We start from the raw sequence: 27,501 nt of genomic DNA on the forward strand, positions 1-27,501 counted from the left end.
ATCTTCCTCTTGGTAATGGACTAAATATAGATTTTCTTCATTATTAATTAAAATAAGAGAAATAAGAGACAGACTTTGACTAAAATTCCTGCTGGGTTAGTGTTTTATTAATTAATTAAATAAAGAAAAGATGGAAAAACTTTTCTAGGTATTCAAGAAGAACTAAATTCACGCACATAAAGCACTATTGCTAGCATTCTTGTGATCATTCCCTGTTCCTTCTCACATGAATTTCAAATATATCAGTATGTCAAAGAAAAGAATCAGTGTATATTTATTGCTCAACAACATTAAATAGGTCTGTTCTATAGTACTTCTCTAGTTCTACCGTGTGATGTTATGCCCTTTCAGCAGTGCTCTAAAGCACAGTGAAACTAAGTGCCCTTCTGGGCTTTGCTGATCTATCAGATTTCTCTTTCTAGTAAAAGTGCCTAACTGAAATACTTTGGAACCTTTATACAAACAACAACAGGCTTAAAAGGTGTTTCCTTTGGGGTTTAGTAGATACTTAATTTTATGCTCCCTTCTATATCCAGTCAATGTAGAATCAACATTTATTTATCAACATTTTTTCACATTTTCATCTGACAACTCCTCTCAAATTTCAAATTATTAGAAATATGAGGTGTTAAGCCCTTCCATGCATTTTATTTAAGCCAGTGAGCTGTCTTCTGGATCTAAATTCAGTATTTGTTTTACTTTCTTCTTATCTACTGTAAAGATACTGGAAATAGTTTAAGAGATATAATGAAGGTACTATTAAACAGGTTATCAACATTGTAATTGCCCAAGGGACAAACTGGTAAAGTCACTGGAAGTCAACAAAGTAACTCAGACCAAAGCTGTTCAGATACACACTAAATATGTTTTATATTTACCTTCATTTTTCTTGATGGTGAAATTTGGATTGTTGACCATTTCAGGAAGAAGACTGTACAGGAAATAATGCCCATTTTTAGGATCGTCTTTGTCAATGGCACTGACAATCTGAATTACCTGCAACAGAAAGCACCCACATTAGGGATTTGCACTAATGATAAATACAGAGAAATGAAGCAACCTTTTTATTCTATCAGACACATTCTCATTTGTCTACATGCCAGATTAAAAATGATAATTTCTAATCTTGCTAGCTTTTACAGACTTTTGACTGACATCTGGGGAACAGGGACTGTATCTGGCCCACTTAAACTGTTTACAGAACAAGGAGGCAGAGAACAAGGAGAAACAGGTACACAAGAGAGGCCTATAAAAGCTGCTGATATTTAGGCAAATAATAAATTATTATTTCTGAATAAAGAAGAAGGAAAATGGTTTTTCAGAAACAGTCATTCTGGTAGTGTTTCATTCATATAGTCATGCTTCTCACTGGACCAAAATGTATAATCTATCTTTAATAATTTCTCTTCCCCACCACCATTTTTTCTGTCACTGAATAAATATTTTTAACTTAAGTTTTAGTGTAAAGTTTTATATGATAATCTGAAAAAAACCCCCAAAAACTAAGTCTATATTCTGATTGTTTTTCCTTAATTTTAATAGAACCTGTTATTCCCATATGAGGAACACAGATTTGTTTTAAAAATGCCATTATTAACAAATAATTCCCAGGTTAATGCAGGATACTAACGTTAGAAGAGGACAGAGTGTTTGGAAAGGCTGAATAAATTTGAATAATTGAATAACTCTGTGTGAAGCACCTCAAATGATTTATATGACCAACTACAGTATCTGCAGTGTGTTTACCTCCTTTTACCTCTTTTATCTCCAACATTACTCAGAAAGATACTGCAGTTGATCATCTTCAAATCATACAGAGCTGGACAGGAATATGAAAGAGGAAACATTATTTTTAAATAATCAGGAGTTTTGTGGCTTTCTTTTAATATTTGGACCAATTACTTTGAATTCCCAGTATTTTCCAAAGAAGTAGCAACAAAGACAACTATGGATCCAGATCCCACACTCAGGGCTAAATTTTAGCTGTATTTAATTCATGCTAGATGAGGTTTATAAGAAATTTAATGAGAATTATTGACCTTTCCTATGTCCACTGAATTAAATAACATTTTAGTCTGATGTAGTTATTTTTGCAGCGCCCAAAGGAACTGACCAATAATTTCTTGGACAATTAAATTCAAATTAGGTATCACTACAAATTTCACTTTTAAAAAGTAGAGTAAAAAATGGAAATGAGTTCTGATGCTGCCCAAATTCATAGACTTATATTTTAAATTTTCAAAGCTTCACTAAGCAAATGCTATTAATGAATATTTTATACTGGTTTTATTGCAAGAGAAAGGCCTGTCATTCTGTGTATGTTACATAAACGATAATAACCAATATCCTATTCTTCTACGTCCTTCAAGAATCAAAGAAAGAATAAAATCTTACTAGATAACCAAAAAGAGCGACATCAAAACATAAGTATCTGAAATTATCTATGTAAAAGATGTTTGAGCAGGTCCTGATATAGACATAATTTGTCTAGGAAGGAATTTGAGACAATTAATTCTTTGCCTAATCATGTTCTGGATAGGTCAGGTGTATTATCAGAAATCTACTGGAAAATGTTTTATATAATAGATTCTTTTATTTTATAGATTCCTTCATTTTATAACTGCATCTAGGAAGATGGAAACCTTGACTGATCTGATTTCAAACACATGAATTAGAAGAGATGGACGAAAAAAGGCCTAACATAGCTTTTGCTCAAAGAAGTAAGTCCCCATTTTAACAGCTGCATAATAGATCCTAGAAGGTTACATGAGGGGAGGAAGCAGCTGAAATATACATAAGCAGATGCCATCTGTCCCACTGCAGAGACAGACCACTTACAGATGTAGAACATTTTCAGCTATCTCTCTGCAGAGTATAAAGCACTAAACTATCCATGTGCATCAGGCCCACCCAGCGCTGGACTAGGCACCAGTAAGGGCAATTTAGAATGGAATCCCAAACAAGTAACTGTAGACAGATATATTGTATGATTGTTCCATTTTTTTTTAAGCAATGCTAGAATGGGAAAGAAATAGGGGGAAAAGGATAATGGCCCAGTGAAGTCTGGAAGGTCAACTGCACATAATAGGTGCAGTTTATCAGATGATTATGCAATTTTACCTCTACTGGCTACATAACTGTTAATTCTTTCCAGTATTATGTAAGAGAATTGACTGTAAAAATTCACTTCACTGGCTCCAGGTTTTCAGTTAATACACCTGAAAAGCAGTAGCCAACATCAGTACTAATACGGATTTTCAGCTCACAGAAATTTTATGAAATAAGCTTAGAGTATCACCTAGATTGGAAATTTTCAAGAAATAGAAAGTGGACATATTCTTTGTCCTTTTTTAATATTTTTTTCTCCCAGGAACTATAGATACCTCTTAACTTCCTATAGAATTCTTTCACATTTCAGTTCTTTCCATCCATTTCCTTTATTGTTTAACAAATCATTCTCTCTCTAAAAACGCACTGAAAATTATATGCAAAAGACAGGCTTAGTGGAATACTACATTTGTTGTGTTACATGCACACATCAAGGAATTAAGAGTTAGTGTTCCCATAGCAACCTTATTTCTTTGTGCGTTTGCATTAAAATAAGCTCTTAAAAAAAAAAAAGGCATAACATACACAGAGTGGTACAATGCTCCTGTATCTTTTACTCCATAGGGGTGAGAAAAGTCCAGTAATTCTCATTACCACATTTTTATTAGTATGCTGATGAGCATGCTTCATTGCTCAGTGTGGAGTGATCATGTCAGGGTACACCACTGAAGGAACTCTCCAACTCTTCATCTGTGGTTCATAACATGGTAGAGAATCTTCCAGGGATGACCTGCCTCAGCCATCACTGCAGATGTTCTTCCTTTCCTCATAATAACATACATTATAAAGGTGTTCTTTGTAACAGAATCAATACTAATGCTGAAGAAAACAAGAGCTGATTTGTTTTGCTACGTGTCCATAAGCACTGCAGTAGAAGTTAATAACCCCTTGGCAGATCAATCTTGAAAGTCCTGAAATTCTTCCATGCAAAATTTAAACTTTGATGTTGTATTAAAAATTTATGCAGATATTTGATTCTGTTCATGCATTTAGTAGAAACAGTAAATCAGCATATTTTGCTTAACAGGCAGCTCTGGATTGAAATTAATAGTTAAATGATCCCCTAGGACAAATGGGCATTATAGTCTGCAAGTTTCTATTGCATTTCTACAGAGCCACGTATGCCTGAAATAATATTTATAAAAGATTAACAGTATAACAATAATGAACAATGTAGAAAGTTAAATAGCAAAACAAAGTTCTTATCAATGTATCATAACCATATATGTCCAATTTTAATATATTATACCATTCCAAAGCCTTTCCCTGCAATGCAACCTGCTGATCTAGCCTAGAATGGCTTCTTATCACCAGCAAACTTTACCCTACTTCTACTAAACCTGATCTTCCATTCTGAAAAAACTTTTGCAGTTACATTGGTGTTTGCTGTTATTTCTGAATTACTTTGCAGACTCCTAATACTCTAAGCAGTATTCTCATCACAGTGCAATTTTCACTTTGCTTTTTCAGCTAAAGCCAACCCCTTACAGACAGAACCTGCATTTTCCCATTCCAATGAGCTTTAACTCTTCAGGGAGGCTGAGATCTATCTGAAAATTTCTTCCATTAGAAAAAGCCAATTCTATTAGGATAACTGAATAAAACAGAAACAAATTGCAAGAGACTGGAGGAACATTGTATTCAGTTTTATATTGCTCCAGTTTGAACGCTGGCTTGAGTACCAATACATCATTGTTTGCACTACTTCACAGCACTTTACTGGAAAAGTTTGGGTATGGACTGGGGAATGAGTGAACGAGGCAATTCTACACAACACTGCAGATGTTCTGTTCTAGGTGTATCTAAAATAGTTTAGCAGGTTGGAGAACAATCATCTGTACAGCTATAGCCAGAAAAACCATTAATGTTCTGGCTTTGGTAAATGGAATTTAGTAAGGGGGGCTGGGGGGGCGGGGGCGGAGAATAAGGAAAGGCATGAGTTGCCCTACGGTTAGCTTGGAGGTAGAGTATTTTCAAATGTTTATTTTTACTATTCATTTCTCTAAAACTGACCAAAAAAATAGTTTCTGGCAAGTTTTTGTTTTGTGTAACAACATGGAAGAAGCAAATAAATATGTGCATGAGGAAATAAATTTCCTCCTCCTCTCCCCTTCCTCTCCTGCACCTCTACTGTTAGAGGTAGGTTAAAGCAAAGAAAATGCATCTGGCAATGTTATACATCAACAATTTTTAGTACAATCTGTCACATCACCAGCAGCTGCACTTGCCACTTGCAATTATATCAGAACCCAAAATAGAACACTTAGAAACTGAACTGCAATAGATGGTTCAATATATTTAGGGGCTGCAAATAAGGTTTCATAAAAGCTTCAAATGTAATCTCCCTTATGGTAATTCAAATTTGATTTAAACTTAGACTTAAGTTGAACTGAAAATGTAAATGGATTTGAATACCACAACACAATCTCACCTTCTCTGCAAATGTAACACTCAAGTTTAAACTTCAGAGAACTATCCAGATTAGGTTTTTTCTACTATTTAAGGGAGTAGTATTCTTCTCATAGTAGTTTTTTCATAGCTGAGACATACTTAGTTTTTTGAATTCTACATCATTTGTATATAGAATAATAAGCATAGGTAAAACCAATGAAGTAGTGCAGATTCTAAAATCTATAGAAGAGCAGGTAATTTTTGAATGACAACTTAAATTTAGAACCTAACCTTGGTGATTATTCTGGGCTGGTTACTGTTCCAATAACTTTATTTGTTTAAAACACAGAATAAATTGCAAGATCAGTGCCACCTCATCCATGCTGGCAGCCAAATATTTAATAACCATCTGTAAAGTTCACGCAAGGATTCATGTTCAAGAGTGACATCTGCCATCAGATCAGGAGTGTAAAATGTGATGGCAAGATGAAGAATAATGAAAGTTTTCCATAAGTGCTTAAAGAAAAGCTGCTTTTACTAGCTGACTCCTAATTATCTCATTTATTGTTTTATTATGAAATGTAAACATCTTTCATCATATTTTAAAAAGGTGAACATTTGTAGCAATACCTAGATAAGTATATTCAGAAAACACTGAGTAACCCAGCTTTCTGATTTCAGGCAAGCTTACTGAGCCCTGGATAAAGGTATACTCATTAGAATGCAATATATCTTAGAAAACGTAACTACTCAGCATCTCAAATCCACCTTGAGCTAAATAGAAATCCACTCTGAGCTAGAAGAACTTAAATACCAACAGTAATGTAAACTGTCTGCCCACAAGGGCACATTTCAATAAGCTGCTTTTCAGTGGTTTGAGAGAATTTTCATTTCTTCAATGACACATTTTGACACCTTTTTAATAAATAAAAAGGGGTGCTAGAAGTCAAATCATGTTCTGTAACAATCCAGTCTTGGCAGAGGTAGGTTATCATATACCCCTATATGGGTTGTCATTTAACTACAAGAAAACAGTTTCTAACACTATTGTTGGGTAACCTTCTTCAGAGAATAGTGAATTTAATGCCTAACACCCACATGAAACACAGGAATAGTTGGATTAACAAGACTAGTGTCATGCTGTCAGCTGCTGTTTATTTAAATAAAATGTCACAATCTAGAAATAAATTAGAAAGTTTAAAAACAGTGATTTTTTTGGTAACATACAGTCTTTCTCAAGCTGGACAAAAGTTAAATCTCATTTGCACTGTATTATGTACTAAACGTCTGTACATTTTCTCAATCTTTATCTTGCCATTTATGTGGCATATGAGATATTCCTCCCTATTTCTGTATGATTTTCCTTCAAAGCACATGCTTTATAAGAAATCTGTTTCATTTGCTTTGAAAAAGGCTATACAGGTTAAATCTTGCTTCTGATATCTTGCTGTGTTTATTTCACCTTGTAGAGTATTGTGTAAATTCTTTTGCCAACCCTGTCATTTCATTAAATCTAGAAGGCTATCACCTATTTAGCTTTGGGGTTTTTTTGGTGAAGTATGGTGATAAGTTGAACTTGGCTTCTCCAGCACCCCATCCCTCTTCAGATACTTTAAATGCAGCCACAGTTCATTTGACTTTCCATCAGGTTCTGTTTTGTTTTCTGATTTTTTCCCAATTGTCGTAGAAAAGTAAGGTCTAAATAGATAGAGATTATAAATGAGATATGGGCAAAAGGGAAATGGTTTCACTGTTTTAAGTGTTTCTTCTATTTCATCATGGGCCCAGCTGCAATATAATTCAGTAACTGAATTGGAATTCAGGTTGGATTATATGTTTCCCAGTGAACACACATGAACCTGTGAAGTGATGAGCTCCATCAAACACAGTGGAAACAGTGGGATGGACACTCAGCATTGTTTCTGGACATTCCCACAAGATACCTACCTTTAATTCAAAACCTATACTTGAAAAAAATCCATACATGTAGATCCATACATAAATTGATACCTACAGAATTAGATCATAGGTTTATTTTAAATGAATGTTAAGAGTTGTAGCATGTTTTGGTGTACACAAGATAAAATAATGGAGATACTCACTTGCCCAGGCTTCCCATTCTCACACAAAAAGGCTTCATGCTCTGATGCGAACTCAGGAGCATTGTCATTCACATCAAGCACCTTGATAGCAACAGGCACCCGGGACACCTGACTGTGATTCCCTAAGGAAAGAAATCAAAGCATAAAAGGTAAGCATATTTAATTTGGGACTGATACATAAATGCTTACATAGCAACCATACTCTTCCTGTCTTCAGTCCTTGCTTAATTGGGCTGTTTTATCTGTAATGGATCGTAGAGTTGGGACTTGAGATAAAGAAAGATGGCCAGTGTTTTATGGTTGAAAAGAACAAATAGATCCCTATTGCAAACAGCATTTGCTGGAGATTAGCTCAATGAAGACCTTTCTTGGACTAAATTGGTAAGATTTTTCTTTGATGAAGCTTCTATTGTTTTATTGATAAAGTCCATTATACATGGAAAAGGGAAGGCTGTAAACAACATAGATTTATTTCTTTGTTTATCTTTGGCAGAGCACAGAGCATTTTACTCTATTAGTTGTTCTGACTGCACATCTATTATTTCTTCATTACAAATACGATTAATGTGGAGACCCACATTGTGAGAAAGATAGATGGTAGATTGACATAGGCTAAACTAGGTAGTACTTTGGACTATTAAAGAACTGTGATGCATCCACCACTGAACAAAAATATGAACTGTGAACTTCCATCTTCACCAAAATAAAGACTAACTTTTCTATAAGGTAAAGCTATTTTGCATGAAGGTGTTTATAACTATACAGAGTAAAACAACCTTGCTAAGCTGTAAGGAAAGTTAAGCAGTTTGCATTCCATAGATTTCACAGTCAGTTTCTTTTCTTCAATTCAGCATAGCTAATTTATTGTAAAACACTATGTATAAATATTTTGGATTTTTTTCCCCAAAGAGCAAAAACATTAATTCAGTTTTATCTGAGATGACCAGCTGATCTGCAGAGTTTAAAATGCTATTCTATAGAACATGAATTCCTCTGTAAGTAACTCAATACTATTTCCAAAATCCATCTCATAGCAAGTATTATTTTATAGCCATAGTATTTTATCTTGCTTGTATCACCAATAATTTAAAGAACTGCAAACTGTGTCAGTGAAACTCTGGGTCTGACTTGTAATTGAACTACATGGTTTTCCTTAAATTATTACTGCAGGCAAGAAATCTGCTGCCATAAGTCAGGGTATCAACTTACAGTTGTTGTGAGAGCTTAGCAGCTGTCTAAAGCTGGCATCAGTCCATGTGGGTTCTGTTCTCTGGCAATACAGACCTGGCTGAGGGGAAGGCAGGACAGAAGTTCCTATTGCCTGGAATTCAACACACCTCTTATAACAAATGTCTACAAAGTAGAAGTAGGTCAGGCTCCACCAGTGGGCAAGTAGCAACTGGTGGCAGCACTACAAGTGCTGGAGTTGATTAAAGCAAGAATTGCTGTATACTCTTCTTTTTTGTGCTTTCCATCAAGATCCTGTTGTGACCTAATCAAACTTTTCCCATCTATTTTTTTGTATGCTAAACACATCTAATTTTTGAGGTCCCATGAATCTAACTGTGAACATCACAATTCTTTACTAACATTACTTTGAAAGTGCCTAAAAATAATGATTTGAAAAGACACAAAATCAGGCTATCACAAAATCATAGAATCATAGAATCATAAAATGTCCTAGTGCTAAAAACAAAGGCTTTATTTTTATTGGATAGCCTGAAATATTAAAATTCTACTTGCATAGGATATGGAAGGGTACAAGCCAAAAGATCTTAAATGCTTTCCATTTGAAAGAGTCAAAAGTTTTAGTTCCAAAAGAAACATGTTACAGAACAACAAGAATTCCCTAGCAAAATACTGTAAGAGTAACATTTATGTGCATTTTGTATATGACCTTAGTTATTAACAGGTGAACACTTTTGCCATGACATAATACTCCATTTGAAATCAAATAAAAATTAATATGCAAATCATGATTCCCAAACATTTTAAACACATTTTTTATCTTAACTTGATAAAAATACAGACAATGAATCTTGAGCTTATCAGAATTCTCAGCACTAGTGTCATATTTAAACACTAAAGATTTACTTTTATCTAAATTAATGAAATGATGGCAGTTCAAATTTTAAAGACATTACAGAGAAATGTAATTAATTAGATAAGCTTCTAAAGAAATTATTCATGTCCCTTGTGACTGCCCACAAAATGTTTGTCTTTCATCAGAAATACAAACATTAAATTTAAAGATATTATAATTAGAAACTTGATGAGAATTCATTTAAAAAATTAATTTACTAAACACAAGAGACCCCCAACTGATTTGGAAAACTCCAAACAAGGGGATATCCACCACCTATTAGGGTTCTTGTAACTACAATGAAATTTATTGTTGAGAAAGACAGAGTGATGGAGAGGGAATATTATCTGCTGTTGGTACTGGCCACCACACTGAATTCACTGCATTACTTCTTCATTGGAAATTTTTCAGTGAAATTTAGCCTTATGGTAAGATTTTCCCTGTAAATAAAAATCACCTTTAGCATACCAATTTAAACTAATTAATTAATTCTTCCTAAGCAAATCCAGATTTCAAGTATGGACAAAAATAGTTTCATCTGTCATATGTCATTTTCATACTTTTAATATCTGCAAGTATCTCGGTAGTAAAATAGGCACCAAGGATGTCCCCCTCAAGTTTAAATCCATGGCTGTCACCAATGCCCAATACCCTTGAACTAAGAGTAGAAAGCAATTGAATTAGATCCACTCTGATCCAGTGTGCACAGACAGTTCTGTTGGAATGGGCAACTGCCCTTCATACAGTTGCCCTTCATGCCGGGTAGTATTCAACGTCCAGAACCTTTCCTTGTTGGTAGGAATGGAGAGTCAGTTCCTTCCAACCTGCTGACCAAACTGAGTTTTAGTTACTGGGTTGGGTTTTTTTTTTGTTGTTGTTTCTTTGTTTTGTTTTTGAGGGGGTTTTTTTTGGTGGGGTTTTTCCCCCAATAAACCACTCAGTCAACAGAATTAAGGCAGACTGAGTTTTCTTGCATGTACCAGGTAGATATTAAGACTGCTCAAGTTCCAATCCATTATTTCATGTAAAATCATAAGAGACTGTATAGACTGTAAGGGTCTAATTGAAACTGTATAAGTTTCATCACCTGTATTTATTGTGATTCAGTTTTAAAAGACCTACCTTGAATATTGCAGTACAAGTACATCATCAGGACTGTCACTTGTGAAGCAATGGCTTGGTTTGAAAATTTAGCATACTGAGGTGTAAGATTAAAAAATATTGAGAAAATTTCCCCAAGTCTAGTTTACCAAAACTCTCTTCAGAATAAGGCTGCACAGAAAGACCTATGTTTTAATTTCAAATCTGTTCAGTTAGTCATCTGTGGACACCACTGCCACAGCACAGCACATAGCTATAAAAACATATGAGCAAAACGTGTCTGTAATTTCTAAAATACAGCTCTTTTCTATCTCTGCTGAAGCCTTAACTGCTGCCAGTGAGGTCCAGTAGCCTGCTGTAGGGGAGCAGGAGCACTCCACATGCACAAAGAAAGGAACATCTAGACAGATATAAGGAAAGGACAACTCAATGTAAAAACAACTAGTTGAACTTAGTAGTGATAGCTGCATTCCAAAAAATAACGGAAGGTCCAGTTGACTTCAGAAGTGTATATTGAAAGGTTTACAAGGATTATGAGGACCTAATACAGCTCTTCTGCTTTTCTTCCCCATTCCCAAGATTCTAGAACATTACATGCTTGAAATGTACACCTTGCTGGTACTTATATTTGAGTAACGCACCCATTGAAACTTATTTAGGATTGAAAAAGGCTGCAGAGCGTGATACAAAAATGACATAGTAGATGAGATAATCGAAGTCAAATTAAAAAAAATACAGCACAACAATAAAAACACACAACAAACCATTATGAAGCCATTTAGCTCTTCCAAACCTGAACTTCTGGAGGCTACAGACCCGTGCTAATTCTTATGTGATTGAAAGATTTCTTCCTTGCCAAAAATAGCCTTCGTATCTGAGATGTGTGTCTGTCACTGGAAATTGGTAATGCAAAGCACTAACCATTGTAAACATTGTTACTGCATGTGACAAATAATACTAGGAGTAACTAGAGCTTGTAAGTCAAATATTTGATCTTGTGCCATAAGCAACAGGACATAGAGCAGCTATTCAAGCCCATAAACACTTAAAACACTGTATAAACATGCTTAAAGTCCTCCACTGCCTTTCCTTGAAAGGCAGATGTACAAGTCATCTTAAAGAGTAGTGGTCTTTAAAAGAATTATTGGCTGCACAAAATGTAGCTCATTATTTGTTTAACTAAAAGAAATCAAGTTTGAACCATTTTTCCTTCCTTTAATTAAATAATCCAAAAATAAATTCAAGGTTCTCTTCAAAAAGTTATAAGCTGTCTTCCATTTCTACTGAAATTAAGTACCTGAACAGAAAGTAGACTCCTAGAAATCAACTCATCTTTTGTTGTCATCACCACATGGCTTTGAAATGGTCATTTCATGCTTCTCTGATACGAGTGAAATTTCTACTATAGTATTTTAAATTAGAAGTAGAGGAAGTCCAAGTTCTAACAGACAACTCAAAACAACATCTCAATCACTGACTTAAAAACAACGACACCTGTTTTACATCCTCACATTTCAAACTAATTAAGTTGTATTTTAACAGGTCCATTCCCGTAACTTTATCCACGTTTTATCTGATGACTTTACTAAAATAATCTACATGCAGGACAAGTTTACAGCGTTGTTTTCGTTGTGCAATTCTTTACCTACAAAACAACACAGGTTATAATGATTTTTTTTTGCCACATAAAACTAACAAATCTAACTTCAGGAGTCCTGAAAAAAAAATAAGAGATGCTATTGTGAAACTGAAGTTTTATTTATGTTGAAGTTTAACTACAGAAATCGCATACTGCAGCAAATATTGTTTTCATTTCTCTGAAGTGTTGTGTAATGATCTGATTCAAGAGAAACTGAGTGCCTGAAACTGACTCTGAAATTGTCAGGAAAAGACATCAGTAACTGGCAATATTTCTGTTAAAAACAGCAGAACATAAGCTAGATCTGGATTGGAGTAAGACTCAGGCAACAAACAAAAAACCAAATAGGATTGGTCATCATGAAGATTTATACCCCCACCCCCCCCGCAATTCTTGTATTTTTAAAGAATGAGAAAATACTAAGAGTTGTGTAATGTCTGTAATTAATATAAACATATCATTGCATAGCAGAAAGGCTTCTGTACAAATTGCTAAGACAAGAAACAAACACTCCTTCAAAATTAATGTTCCATTTATATTTATTTCAGCACACTGGAACATATTAGAGGAGTACAGATTGTGGCGAGTCTCTGCGTGTACAAGTGTGTGGGATGGAAGCAGAAAGAAAAAGATGTGAAACATATTTCTCGGGTTTGTTGCTTAAGTCATTCTTTGGGAGAAAAATAATAATGGAGTTGAAAAGTTTTGTGTCCTTTCAGTAGATCAGTTAGTTTATTTTATTATGGTCTCCAGAAGAAAGATGAACGATTCAAGAGCAAAGCTGTGCAACATTCTATTTTTATTTCCTCACTGGTACTGTCACAAGTTGAACCAAGGACTTGCTTGGCATCTTCTACCTCCTTCATTTTTGTTCACTTTTGTACCTCTCATTGCCATGAAAAAGATGTCAGACTCTTGCAAAATGCACTCTTCCACAGGCATGGACAAATGCAGAAGAACCATACATACCTGTTAACCCGGTGGAGTGTGCATTTTGTCTGCCTACCTGGGCAGGAGGACAAGGAGGAGGGAAACCTGAAGACAGACTACATTCTCAAGTCCTTGCCCTCAAAGCTGAATTTGTAGTTAACATGTTTCCAAAGTTCAGCAACTCCACCTGTAAAGAGGTGACTGAGACTGGCCACACACACCTACTTCAATCAATATATAAGATGTATAGCTTAGGACCAAAGGACAGGTTGGTTTGGGTTGCTGATGATACCAGAAGGAAAAAAATGAGTAAAATTTCTGTGATAGATGAACAAGCCATGACCAAAATGTTAGTTACATAAAGCCATCTTCTTCAGGTACTCCCTGCTCACAAAAAGTTTCCAACCAACTTTAATTTTCTGTGGGGTTTTCTACTTTTTTGCATTAGTACACGAAAAACTTAAAAATTGTTTAATATGGCCCAGAACTGGTGAGAATTTTTATTCAATTACCTAAAATTTGCAGGAAAACAAAACAAGGCTGCAAAAAGACCCACCAGATATTTATTTTTATCCGTGACCTTCTACCTAACCCTGCACTGAGTTCTCAGCTTGCTGTTGCAGTAGCAAAGTAACATGATGTGAACAGACTGTGTTGGCATGCACTTTTCCCTTTCACCTCAAGGCCTGGTTCAGCTTCTGCTGAAGTTAGTCATATCTCATCTGTTCTAGAAGTTTAATCTAGTCCCTATCCTTAACATTACATTATCTATTTCCTCCCTTTAAATATAATTTATAATATTTAAATTTAAATATAAATACAATTTACATTAAAACTGGGATTTAAACCGGGTACTTCATTAACTTCAAAGTGTCAACACTGATTTATAAAACTTGATAATCAAACTACATTTTTAAAAAGTTACTATATTCTTTTCATACAGATACAATACATATTGATGGAATCAGCCCCCGTTTTGCTTATCTGAGGGCAGGCTGTAATTTGACATTCACATGCAACCTCTTTGTTATTTTTCATACCATTAAGCTGTGCAGTTATTCAGCAGCCTAACAAATAGTTACTCTGTAATTACCTCTGATCCTCTGTGAATTGAAAGATCCATTTGCAAAACTGGGAAATGCTTGTAATTTTTTGCAGAAGTATCATATTTTGTTTGGTGTGTATGCATGATATCATCTTGTCTGAATGCACAGATAGAACAAAAGGGCTTGGAAAGGCAAAGCTACATTGGAAAAGCAAAACATCCCCTCAGATGTAGTTTAGAGCTGTGAAGAGGGTCTCTCCTACCATAATCCTAGTTATAAAGGAAAATCAAAAGACACTGTTATGTTTGAATTTAGCCATGCATGATAAGAGAGGAAGTTATCTGCTGCTGCAATGTGATTGAAAACCAGGGGCCACAGTAAACGAGCTGTCATTTTGTCCTTGAGGGAGCAGAGGATGCTGAAACTAATTCATATCCACCTTAGGGCTGGAAGAGAATGGGAATCATAGGTAATTTCCATCACTTGTGCCACCCTCCCAAAAAGCCAACTATCCAGAAACTCAAGGGTTTCTGATTATTGAAAATCACACTGAATGGCGTTTTCCCTTTAGTCATAATGTTTGTGTTTTGAAAAATCCACCTCAGTTTCACCACTTCCTATTAATTTTCATGGACTCTGGAAAGAAAATCCTAAAAGATACAGTAGACACTAGATGTACTAGGTGACACATGAGTGCTCATTACATGGAACCTACGTATTGAATATGAGAGTGATCAGACTGCAAAGGATATGCAGTAGGAGAGAGAGGGGGATCTTAAAGTAGTGGCAACAGAGGGATGGGATGAGGCTTGAAAAGGGTTAGCAGGGGCATCCTAGTCAGAAACTGTAGCACCTTTTCAATATTTGAGTAGCAATTACAGGTACTTGTCTCTTGTCAGAAGCTCTGGTTGCAAGCAGCATGTCCTTAGAGACTGTTCTTCTGCATATCTAATTTTGACCACAGTGAGCTTTATATTCATAGTGACACATAATCAAGATATATGTGACACAATGATATGAGTAAACAAATACATAATTCAAAATAAATTATTAGTATAGCTGCTTGAGGAGGTTGCACTGGAAGCTGCTGTAGTCACGTCATGACAATGAAACGATTCTGTTTTCTTCACGGATCCTACGGAAATCCTTAAGGGGGGAGGAAAAGAAAAGAAAGCACACTGCCAACATCCTTCCACCCACATATCTATCCAGAGACCAAACTGAAACAAATGCTGGCAGAAAACAAGCTATATTTCTGATACAGTACTGTGTTATTGAGCCTTATTTGTCTCTTAACGAGGATGCAAGTCAGGATGCAGTTTGCAGTTATGTCACTTCCAGTGATACTTCAGTGGTGAATCCTTACAAGTCCAAAAATTTGAAATTTGGTTTAAGTTTAGTAGCTATTAGCAGTGGACTAAACTATCAAGAAAGGGAATCTAGAAACACTTCAAGTTGTACAGTTACATTCTTTGCAAAAATCAGTAAATTTTCAAAAAAAAAAAAAGGGAAACATCATGCCTGACATCAAGAACAAGCAACAGCAAAACTGCATTTGTAATCTCTGCAAGCATCTGCAACTAGGAAGCACTATTCTACCGACCCATCATATTAGCAAAAGTCAGACTACTAAAAACTTTTATCAAAAGATTTTTCCACTTCAGTGTGGCAGCTACCAGTGAGAAGCAAAAGAGAGGCAGGAAAACAGGGAACCACAGAAAAGCAGAAGGAACCAGGTCTTTCTGTTACCTTTATTACACACACTAGCAATAATAACAGTGTGATGAAATGCTGCTGGATCTTCACTTCTTGTGGATCACAGCACCAAAACCCTAATTAGGTTTCCAGATTTTCTGAGGCAGTGTAATGCCTTAATTGCTGTAAGGAAGTAACAGGTTTTAATTTCTAAATATAATAATGAGAAAAAAAAAACTTAAACAGAAAATGCTGTGGTGCCATTAAGTGACAGAAACAGATTTCCTTTAAAAAAATAACCCAGTGAACAGGCGGAAAAAACTGCCTGAAGAAAAGTTTTATGACAGAACAAATAAAGCAGGGCATGGTTTGCTGCCGTGCTGCTCAATTTGAGCTTAATCAAGGAAGTTGTGCTAGCATAAACCAGCCAGGAATCTGCCCCACACTTTAGAGCAATTACATTGTTAATATGCTAATACATCATGCATATTAAAATGTTAGAAAATATTGACTTAGATATGCAAGGTCTTATTGTCAATTATAATTAGTTTGAAATTTTATAATGTCTAGCAGCAATAATATCAACAATAGCAGACTGATTGAGGACAAGATGTTTGGAATATTTTTTATTTTTTATTTTAAATGATTTAATATTTGAAGTAAAATAATTAATAGCTTAAATGAAATCCCTCACTGACAGACAAAAAATCAAAATGCTTCAATAAAAAAAATTATTAAACAAGAGTTTTTTTATAGAAGTAGTTAAATGTCATTATTTTTAGAGCTCATTTTCCTTTCTGGGACCAATTTTCTTACCAGGCAATTTAATTACTCTTATGTTTTAATATATTGCTGGATATATGCTGGCTTTGAATCAGGTTGTAGGAGTTTAGTGTCAAACTGTTCTTACTTGCATAACTTCAGGAACCAGCAAGAAGATCTCCCCAGCATATCAATACGTACTTTTAAAGAAAATCCTCTTTCGCAGTCAGAGAATACTGTCATTCTTTGCAGCCCAGCAACTTTACTAGAAGCTCAAAGAATGCTACTCTGAGTAGTGTCTTCACTGCAGAAAGAAGTGTGCTTAAAGAAGATTGACTGAACTCATATTCAGTTACAAACCTCTTACCTCCTCTTCAGCAAAGATTTTAGTCACGTTTAGCTGAGAAGCGAATCCTGCTTACCAAATTAGAAGAATGTTACACAGTATTTGTAAGATTAATCATGTTCTTCAAAAACTCTAATTCAGATGTTCAAAGTGCAGATGGCCAATTGTTAGCTGTTAGTTTAACAATACACTCATCTTGCTTATATTATACATATATTGTCATCTTAACCATGCCTCCAGTTTTCTTGAAGTAATTAACAAACAAACTTCACATGAATTAGCCAAGTTCATTTCTATTATGGACCCCTGTATTCCTTATTTGAGTCCTTATCCATTTAGTGGCCTAGAAAGCCTTGTTCCCTTCTAAAATACCATCTAGTATCCCAACCTATTGTGCTTTAAGCCTTAAACAATGCTCTCAGTTCCCTTATGTTTCTGTGAAATTAACATTTGTAAATCTACACCTAAGGTGTCTACCCTGGCTTTATAATGCCCTGAAACCAGAAATAAAAGAAGTTATACTCTTAATGGAAAGCTCTTCCCTTTTCCTTGCCATATGATGTTTATAACCTTCACTGATATTTTTTTTCACTGAATTACTCAGATGCTTTATTCACAGCTGCCTTACATGCTTTCCTCTGAAATCAGAGGTTGCTGACTTCTATTCAGCATTTCATATCTGAAGTTTAATACTTGCTCCTGAACTACTGAGACCATTTCCTACAGAGATTGTTTCATAAATAAAGTCCATTCCTATTCTTATTTCCTCATGATATGGCCACTCCCATGCGGAGTTATCCATGTGGATCATCTTCTGCTATTCCTGATCTGTGAAAAACACTAATGGGGAAGGGTGTGGTGTGTCTGAAGGCACTTTCATGGCAGAGAGCTGCAAGAAACAGCTTTATGTGATATAGCAGCCCTCCACTGACCAGTGACAAATGTTCTGGAACCTGTTTGAATATATGGAGCTTTGTGTAGCCCCGTATTTATGTGCAAATGAATAAAAACTACCTCATTAACTTCTGTTTTTCTGTGCAAAAATGATGGATTATCTAGTTTGAGTTCCACCAAGTCAAAGAAAAACAGGTCAAGCGAATTCCTGAGCTTCTCCTGTTTAAACCTCCATAAAGGCTTATTTCCTTCTCTTTGTAAAACTCAGTGAAATTTACTCAGCCCTAAATTAGAGGTAATTATATGATGCACCAAAGTAACTTCCTAAAATGTTACTTATTGCTAATAATGCCTATAGTCATTTTTACAATAAAAGGCTAAATAAAATTAAATAAATGAAAGCAAGAGCAAAAGTATTCATGGCATTAAAAAGCACATTGTAGCTGAAGGCTTATTCTGAAGAGTAATTATGTCCCTCTTCCTTTTTAATTAGTGTCCTTGTATTTTTTAAAAGAATATACAATATAGATAACTTCAGTAGAGCTTGTGCTGGGTGATGATTCAATTATTGTATTTATATTCTTGGTAAACCATAAAGAGTCTTTCTGGCTTTATGCCCTTTCCCATTAGGTGATAAAATTGCCTCATACTTCTTCATTTCTAAAGAACGCAGTGGGTATGGGTAATTACCTTTGTCAGAGAGAGCACACAGCTATGTCCTTGAGATTCCTGTGCTCTGTGCCTGGAAAATATTTATTGCGGTCAAATCACCATTTACATTTCAAGATCTTGTCTATGTTTTCATCTATTGCTCTAACTAATAATTCACGAGGATTTCTACTACTTGTGGCAGTTCTGGAACCTTGCCAAGTATTGGGGGGGGGGGCTTGGCTGGCCACTTCTGTGCTTTTTGTTTGGCAAGTGAAGCTGAATACCAAGACTCATTTGATAGAGCAGTCAATCCAAATGAAAATAACAGCTCCATGACTGCAGTGCCTGCAGTATAAGGAAAACAGAAATTCCATTCAACCCCTTCATTCAGAGATTTAAACCTTGGCTAAAAGCATTGCTCTAGGCTAAGAGAACTATCCTCTCCCAGGCAACACTGCACTGGCTTTGGAATTCCCCAGCAGAGTGATTTGTGGCACGGCTGTGCATGTGATGGCACAGGCGGGGGAAGAGGGAGAGGTGAAGCCTGATGCAGCAGCGCAAACGGACACTGGCTTCACCTCTGTTTCCCAGTCCGGCTGAAGAGGCACGAGGCCAGACTAATGAGAAGAGCTGCCTGAGCTCGAATAGGCTCAAGGTAATACCTCACACACTGTAACAGGTTCAGCCTGACTGCAGTCTAAGGAACCCAGTGCTGCATGTGGTCATAAGAAGGCCAGAAGGAAAATGCATGTCTTGAGTGACCCACTCAGTGTTGTGTCAGGTGAACAAAAGCTCGGGGACATTAAAGGGATCATCTCTGAGTCAGCTTTCAAGTTTATGAGCTGTAGTTTCCATTATTTGTTGATGTGTTTTTCTCAAGTCTCAGAGGCTGCCAACTGGAATATGTTTAGAAGTTTTTTCCCTGTTGCAATCTATGGTATCATTCAATGAATGTCTACTATGTAATAGACATACTCTTGAGAAAAGGATTACCTCACTTCTTAAATAGACAATTCCAGATAAGCATTGCTAGTAGTGAATGCATTATAGGATACTTCTTGTTTTCAAAGAATTCACTAGAATCCTGTATCTCAAGCAGATCTCAGCTGCAATTTAGGAGGGATGAGTATGCAAATATCAGGATATGCATATTTAAATTGAAGGAATGTTGTGCAGTTACATTATGCTACTAATATAGTTCTTTTTTGCCTAAGTTAAAACAGTTTGTCTGAAATAAGTCATTGCTTTGGTTTCAAACTACATTAGTTCTCCTTTTATTACTATTTTTGTTATATCAATTAACCAGAAATGACTGAAGTATAGGGCATTTCCTCAGTATTAACGAGGCACGCAGTGAGGATACAGGGGAAATACCTGCAGTGGGCGTGTTACAGCCATTAGATGGAAATGGAAACCGAAAGGAGGTGGAGGCAGAAAGAAGACAGAGTTTAATTATTATATGCCTTAGATATGTAGGACAGTCTGATAGCTTGAATGATCAGTGATTCTGAACTGCATTCAGAATCCATGCAAACTGTAGCAAAAAGTGCTCTAATAAATAAATAATGGCTATTTGATTTTCCTTTAGTAACTGAGTAGCATTGAGAACACGTAACTCGGTAAGTACTGCAAAACCTGTACAAGAAACAGAGCAAATACTGAGGAGGTTAGCCCTGCCTGAACTGTGCTGTGCTTCACTGCCCAGCAAAACTGCTCACCAGTTAATGGAAGCAACACAAGCACGTCAATGTGAACAGCAGTTATAGCTATAATTGTGACTTTAAGAAACTAAAAGATATATTTGTATGTTCAGGTGAATGGGATCCTGTATCTCTGTAAGGATCCTGACGTTACGAGATTTTACTGAATGCCAGAAAATTCCATTTCAAAAAAAGTACCAAAGAGCCCAAGATGTGATGAGCCTTTGTACACACAAAAAGAGGCACCAAAAGAAACGTCTGCAAGTTAATCATTCATTCCTCCTGCACTGCAATTCAGACTCTCAGAGAATACTTGCATATGCCCCCAGATACCTTTCCTGTTCAGGGCATGGCTCCAGAGAGCCCAAACATATGAGCAGCATAATGAGCCCTGACGTACAAAGCAAGCCTGTATCCACCCCGTTCTCTCAAGCATCTAGCTAAAATAATGCAATTTTAAGCTCACATAAGTCTCAACTACATGACAGAAGAAAGAGAAATCTCATTAGTCTAGCATTTAAAGACCAGAGTCAGTAACAGTTCACCTTTCATATCCACAGACCAAAAGGTAGGTTCTCAGGGAAAGGTCATTTTGCCAGTGAGCCTGCCTGCTCCAGCCTGTAATCACCTAGGTGTTCCTGCTTCTGACTCACTCATCAGAGCAAACTTGGATGTAGGGCAATGTAGAAAGAAAATTTAGGAATGAATTCACAGGTGCAGTAACTTTCAGTATCCCTCTTGCCACGAGTGCAAACTTGTGTATTTCTTCTGTGAAGCCTCAGCCTGTATTTCAGAGTGAACTTTCAAAGATGTCAAAGTTCTTTGTAATACCCTCTTCCCTTAAAAATCCATGAAATAGAACTGATCAACGTAAAGGAGTCACCATATGACCAGAGAGGAAAAAAGTTGAACAACAAAGAAACAAAATTTCATTTGACAGTACAAGAAAGAAGCATAAGAAATCATACAGTAGGGAAAAAATCCCCAACCCAACAGGCAAAAGGAATGGGACTTTTACAAGTAGGCAGATCTAAGTGTAGTAGTTGAGAGGATTGAAACTGCAGAAGGAAGTTATATACTATTTTTTTCACTAAAGTAAGGAAAAATTAATAACTAAATCTGAAATACTGAGGCTGTCACCTAAATAACACCTTTAACATGTTAATCCCTTGCAGTTCAGTCTTTTAAACCAATTGCTTTTTGCATTGTTTTATCTTTAGTAACCAGAAAGAGATTTGAATGGTTGAGATATTTAAATGATTATCACCAGGGGACACACAAACCAACATCTAACATAGTTACTATGATTTAAAGAGGAGGCATGACACTATATGTGACTTTTCTGTGTGTTTTGAGAACTAGAACATAAAAACAACAGAAAAATTTGGGCACCTGAGGGAGAGCCACTCAAGGCAATTAACGTTGCCTTTGCCTGGCTAGTTAACCACCTGAAGAGAGAGGCTGCAGAAACTAGGAGCTTCTTCACAGACAGTGGAAGGAATCTCCTAGTGATGGGAAAGTGAAAGGAGGGAAATGCCACCCTCCAAAATGTCTCACCTTGCACAGGTCTCAGAATATGACAGTAATATTATTTGTCACCTGGAGCACGAATTTGTTCTGAGTTATAATTAGCCTGACACTTGCCTATGAATAGAAAACCTTCTCTTCCTAAAAAAAAACAAAACAAACCCAAACTGGTCTTTTGCCTGTTAAGTGCTTCTAGAAAACAGCCATGGTCCCCACTGGCTCATGCTTAATTGCTTCTCCTCCTAGTTTTTATAGACACAGAAGGGGTTAAATTCAAATTTTAAGCCACTAGGATTAAAAAGGAGTAGCATGGGGCTTTTTAGATTATCCACACACATTCTAAATCTGACTGCCTTCAGAAAAGCCAGTCTGAATCTAAGTATCTTCATCCTCAAGCCAAGTGAAAATGCAGTAGTTCCACTCTATTCAGCCAGACCTATCTTGTCTTGGAAAATCCCCACCTGAGCCAGTGGCTGGGGGATGATGCAAACGAGTAATTTTGTCATGGTGACAGCAAAAGACTGCCACAAATTACCTGTGTTTAAAGCACAAATTTAGCTGCAGGTAACTTGCCAGCACAAAGATCTGAAACAGTGATTTTCTGTTTTGGCAAAACTTGGTGTTTATTTGTGAATGTGTTGATAAATCAGGGTGCATTTAGGATCTACCATGCTGGGAATCAAGAACAAAAAACCCACAATATCCTGGCTCAGGATTAGTAAGCACATGTAATGGTCTGATCATTGCCCATAGGAACAGAGCCTTGAACTGAACCTGGAAAGCAGCTAGCCTAGGAAGAGAAAATGTTCCTGTATGAATGATGCTGACATATTTATTTTTATAGGAGAGATCAGCAGTCCATTAATATTACTGTCAGTGAAAGCACCATTATGACATATTTTGTATTTTCATTTGCTGCTGGTGTCTGCCTCCAACAGATTTCTGCTGGAGATCTTGCTTTATTGTGCTGGAAAAAAAAAATATCTAAAAATGCCCATTTTACCCTGCTTGACAGTTCTATGAACACATTTTGTTTCTGCATGAGGAGTTTAAAAATAATTTCTCTTAAATAAGCAAAGATAGTACTCTATGAAATTAAGCTCTTGTTTTATGTAAATGTCAAACAATTATATTAGGAATGCAAGAAAAAAAAAAAAGCCATCAGCAGGAAGGCAAATGCTTAGAACAAGATTTGCATTATTTTTTTCATAGCCAGTCTGATAAGAAGCAATTTTACAATAGCGATAGATGCCGAGGCTCCCACGAAGTCTAATGACAAGGCTGATTTCTTACAAAATTCTCGAGTATAATTTCTTGAGTATAATTATGTTTTAAAGATCTGAAGATGCAACAGGCAGACTTGATTCTGATGTGCCTTAGTAAGGTGCACTGCTGTTAACTTTGCTCCGACACACGTATAAAGGAGATAAAAAAATGAATTGGAGGAGTTTCTTGAAAAAAATTCCTTTTATTTTGGTCTTTTTCAACTTTTTAGGGGAAAAAGTAAAATAATTTTACTCTCCTTCTTACTATTACAGTTTCTGAAGACTTTCCATCACAAACCAATAAATCTGCTTTCCATGCCATTCCATTACGATCAGACATTCCTGGTACGGAAATTCTATATCTTTCTCCTTTAAATCATCAAAATTATTAACGGGTTTGATATTAACCTGAGCAAAATATGCCCTATGAAACTTTCATTTCTCGTATAGTTTGATTCCATGTTTCAGTCTGGCTGTCCTGCAAGCAGAAAGTATTTTTGCTAATTTATCAAAATGCAAGAGTTCACAGTAAGCACCAGGGCAGTCTTGGCACTACTGCACTACTGGCAGTGAAATACACAAATTGTTAAGGCAGGTCACTGGAGTAAAGTTTACAGAGGCTGTATGTTGAGAGCTTAGTCTATACTCAGACCTATCTTTCTCATTTATGTATGCCATTCTGGTTACCTGTCACAGGTTCCTACTGTGTTTGGTTTTGAAAACAACCACCACAGAAACATATTGGACAACAAAATGAGCCAAACAAGCACCTTTTATCTTCCCATTCATTATGGTCATAGCTTCAGTATTGTGAAATTGAGCATTAAAAGTTCTGCATCCTAACACTATATCCTTTAAAAAAGATACTCTGGGGGAAAAGTAAGCATTAACATCATCCTAGTTTCTATGTGCAGGAATTAGCAGCAACAATGCGTCAGGAGTGTATGCAGATACCAGAACTATGCATATATATACATTTACTGCAGCACAGACACCTCAGCAGAAGCATCTTCACACTTTGTTTCAGTTAAGATGACAACAGGGGATGACAGACCTATACTCTGTTCTCTTGCTGCAATATGGTTATGTCCAATGTATAGTTTAAAACACAGCACTAATATTAATAATAAATGAGGTGGTTCTATGTGATCCTGCCAGCAGCACTTACCATGTCAAAACTCCCAATTAATCAAGAAATCTTCTGGACTAAAATCCAGGACCCATATTCCCAGACAGGGTGACACTCCTGGGTCCTAATGACTTAGGTGTACGGATCAGTCACAATGCTTTTGCAGATCTGAGCATCAAACAGGACTACATTCATGCAACATTACCCACACAATCATTTATGGTACTGAAACAGAGCATCATTCAGCATTAAGAACCTCCAGGTTGAGTCTACAGTTTACTTCTACAATACCACAGCTTTAACATTTCTGTCTTAATATAAATAACAGAATACAAGGCTCTGAGTTTTTTTAACATTTACTTTATATACCTTGTACAAACATGGTCTAGTATATCTTTAAAATCCATACATACTACTGTAGTCACTGAAAAAAAAATACAGTTTTGAAAACCAAAAGAAATGGAATTTCAGCAAAAACAAGTTGTTAGGGTTTTTTTTTACCTGTAATTTAAATATCCAATGGGGTTTACTGGTTACTGAATTATATACAATTTCCCCTGCACGGGCTGATAAAATTAAATCAACAGAATTCAAAGTCAGTATGTGCAAATACTTACTAGTTTCAGTAGCTACAATAGTTATGTTGTGCCATGTGTTTGTTTCTCTGTCCAGGGGTGTTGCCAAAGTTATTTTTCCATCTTCTGCGTTGATGTTGAACTGTCTCTCAAGGTCAGTATGCCGATCAATGGAAAACCTACAAAACAGACATCCCTGTAATCTACTTAATTAAGTTGGTGTAATCCATACAATCACCAGACAATTTAGGGAGCCCTCCGAGAGCTGCAGCTTTATAGCCAAATGGATTGACTAGCTCAGTAGCATAATAATTTATAAGACAAAATGACAAACTGAGACAAAAAAAACTTAATAATTATTGCCCAAGGAGTAATTAGCTGTATACCCAGTGTGAAGGTCATAAAATGCCCTCAGGTTCACTGGGTAACATCTTTGAGAAACGGTGGTGATCAAGAGTTAATTACACAATCCATCACATTTATTAGACAGTTTCTATGGCATTTCTCAGTAACTGCTGATAATTTCAACAGTAATGTATTAAGCACACACAAAAGGGTGGGCTTCATGGTTATTTTAAAAAGGGCTGAATAATATTATTTTACCAATGAATTTGAGATTAACGAAGCATGAACTAATCACCAAGCGTATTATTTGGTTATGGTTGAAACATCTCCATGGACAGAACATGCCAAATCACCATTTTCCTACAAAACACTTGGAACACTGAAGGACTGGTTGTTTTATGGATTGACATCACTGATTTTTAACAAAACAAGTTGCATCTGACAGGTAGTCAGAGTTTGCAGATGTGAATGTCCAGGTGAATTATGCAGCCTAAGCAGAGCCAGCTTGACAAGAGTGAGCTGCAGTAGACTGCTCCAGTGGTGCATTAAGCAGGATGATGATTTAAAGCTCAGAACAGGATCTCCAGGAAAGCTTTTATGTTTGTCCATTTTCACAGAGTTAGTCTATTAATTTATTATTTGCAAAGAGAAACTAAATAACAAAATTAAGCTGTTCAATTTTTTTGGCAGGAAAGGTAGGAAATGAGAGAGTTTAGTGATAAAGTATTGATATGGTTCAACAAAAATTGACTTCAAGGGGTTTTACTGAATCCTAATTGTGGATTTATATAAAAGCTTTTTAAGCCTTTGTGTCTATGTATTACAGAAGCTAACAGCATGCACTGACAATTTTTACATCTGTTCTGCATTATATCTAGGCATAATAGGGTGAGCTAGGCTACTGTATGAGACTGGATTACATTATATAGTGGTCGGAAAAGTGACTCAGACTGTCAGGTTCTCATTACATTTCTACTTTTTGGAAATCCACTGTTAAATTCACTGATAAAGAACAAGAGTGTAATTTGCTACAGTGACAATGGCACAATTACCTGAAAAACAGTTACTCCATTCTGGTTTATGCTTTATCATAAGTGGTTGCTTTTGGAAGTGCCTTTATATGCTGCAGTACACACATTCTGATGAACTCCAACTCACCACAGCATAACACAATTGATTTTGATCGACACAGCATCAGGATCTGATTTCAAAGCTTAGGATTATGGTGGTTGTCGTTTTTTCCTTCAGTGGCAGGTATTTTCATATTTGGAATGAAAGATCCATTGCAATGAGTTTGCTTGTGTGATGCATTCAGGAAGAGACAATTAATTCACTGTCAATAATTAGTTCTAAATTATGAAAGTTTCTTGAAATGTTAAAGTTTAACTGTGTTAGTAAAGACCAAGCCTGGCACGGGGACACTGGCAAGGTGCTCAGCAACTAATGGACTTCTGAGCAAAAGCCCCTGTTGAACTAGGAAAAGGGATTTGTTAGGCATTTAAGTTTTTTGGCTTTAAACAGTGAGAAGCACTAGTAGTTTGGTTGAGTACCAGAAAAAATATGAAGCAAAAATCCAAATATATATATATGCCTAAAGCTAGGCACATGCATCTATATTTGGACATTTAAGTAAACTGATTTTCCAGGGAGCTTCACATACTCAGTTCTCAATGGTTTAATGGGAATTATACTACCCTCAGCATTTCCCAAAATCAGGTCACTTGTGAGGAAGAATAAAGCTGTAGGTACCTAACTTCAGGCAACCATTTTCGAAAATGCATCTTAACCTTATTTTGATGTCTCCCCAGTTCCAATTAAAGCATTAGAAGTAAAATTCTTGTACTAGTGTAGTAATAAAAACATCTTACGGGTTTTACAGGTTTAAGATTTGCTTAAGAAAATACAAGGAAAGCAGCAATCAAGATAACTTTTTAAAGGTATCATCACTTAAAACTGTCATTTAATTCTAAATGTTTACACAATGAAGCAGAAAGAACTCTTCTCCAACTCTTCTATCAAACATTTATGAAAATTTTACAGTCCACAACTGAAGTGCTTATATGCTATTTCATGTTTAGTTGACCAGGGCTTGACATTAATTCCATTGAGATAAGACATGGGTTTTTTTCTAAGGATCAATCCTTTTAAAACTTCCACTCACAGTCTCTCCTGCAGTATATTTTTGGAGGTTATAAAACTATGAACATAACAT

At 36.0% G+C, this 27,501-nt stretch overlaps 1 protein-coding gene across 1 annotated transcript in view; it reads right to left on the bottom strand.

The window, feature by feature from the left end:
* Window positions 1–27,501, bottom strand: part of CDH8 (cadherin 8) — a gene marked incomplete at both ends in the record, with an annotated part of 131,169 nt that overhangs the window by 25,436 nt on the left and 78,232 nt on the right. Inside the window, 3 exons of the mRNA XM_084269891.1 lie at window positions 879–996; window positions 7,602–7,723; window positions 24,987–25,123. Coding sequence (XP_084126017.1) covers window positions 879–996; window positions 7,602–7,723; window positions 24,987–25,123 — 377 coding nt within the window. The remainder of the gene's footprint in view (window positions 1–878; window positions 997–7,601; window positions 7,724–24,986; window positions 25,124–27,501) is intronic.

Source organism: Gallinula chloropus (genome assembly GCF_964237585.1).
Source record: "Gallinula chloropus genome assembly, chromosome: 13".
Taxonomy (NCBI): domain Eukaryota; kingdom Metazoa; phylum Chordata; class Aves; order Gruiformes; family Rallidae; genus Gallinula; species Gallinula chloropus.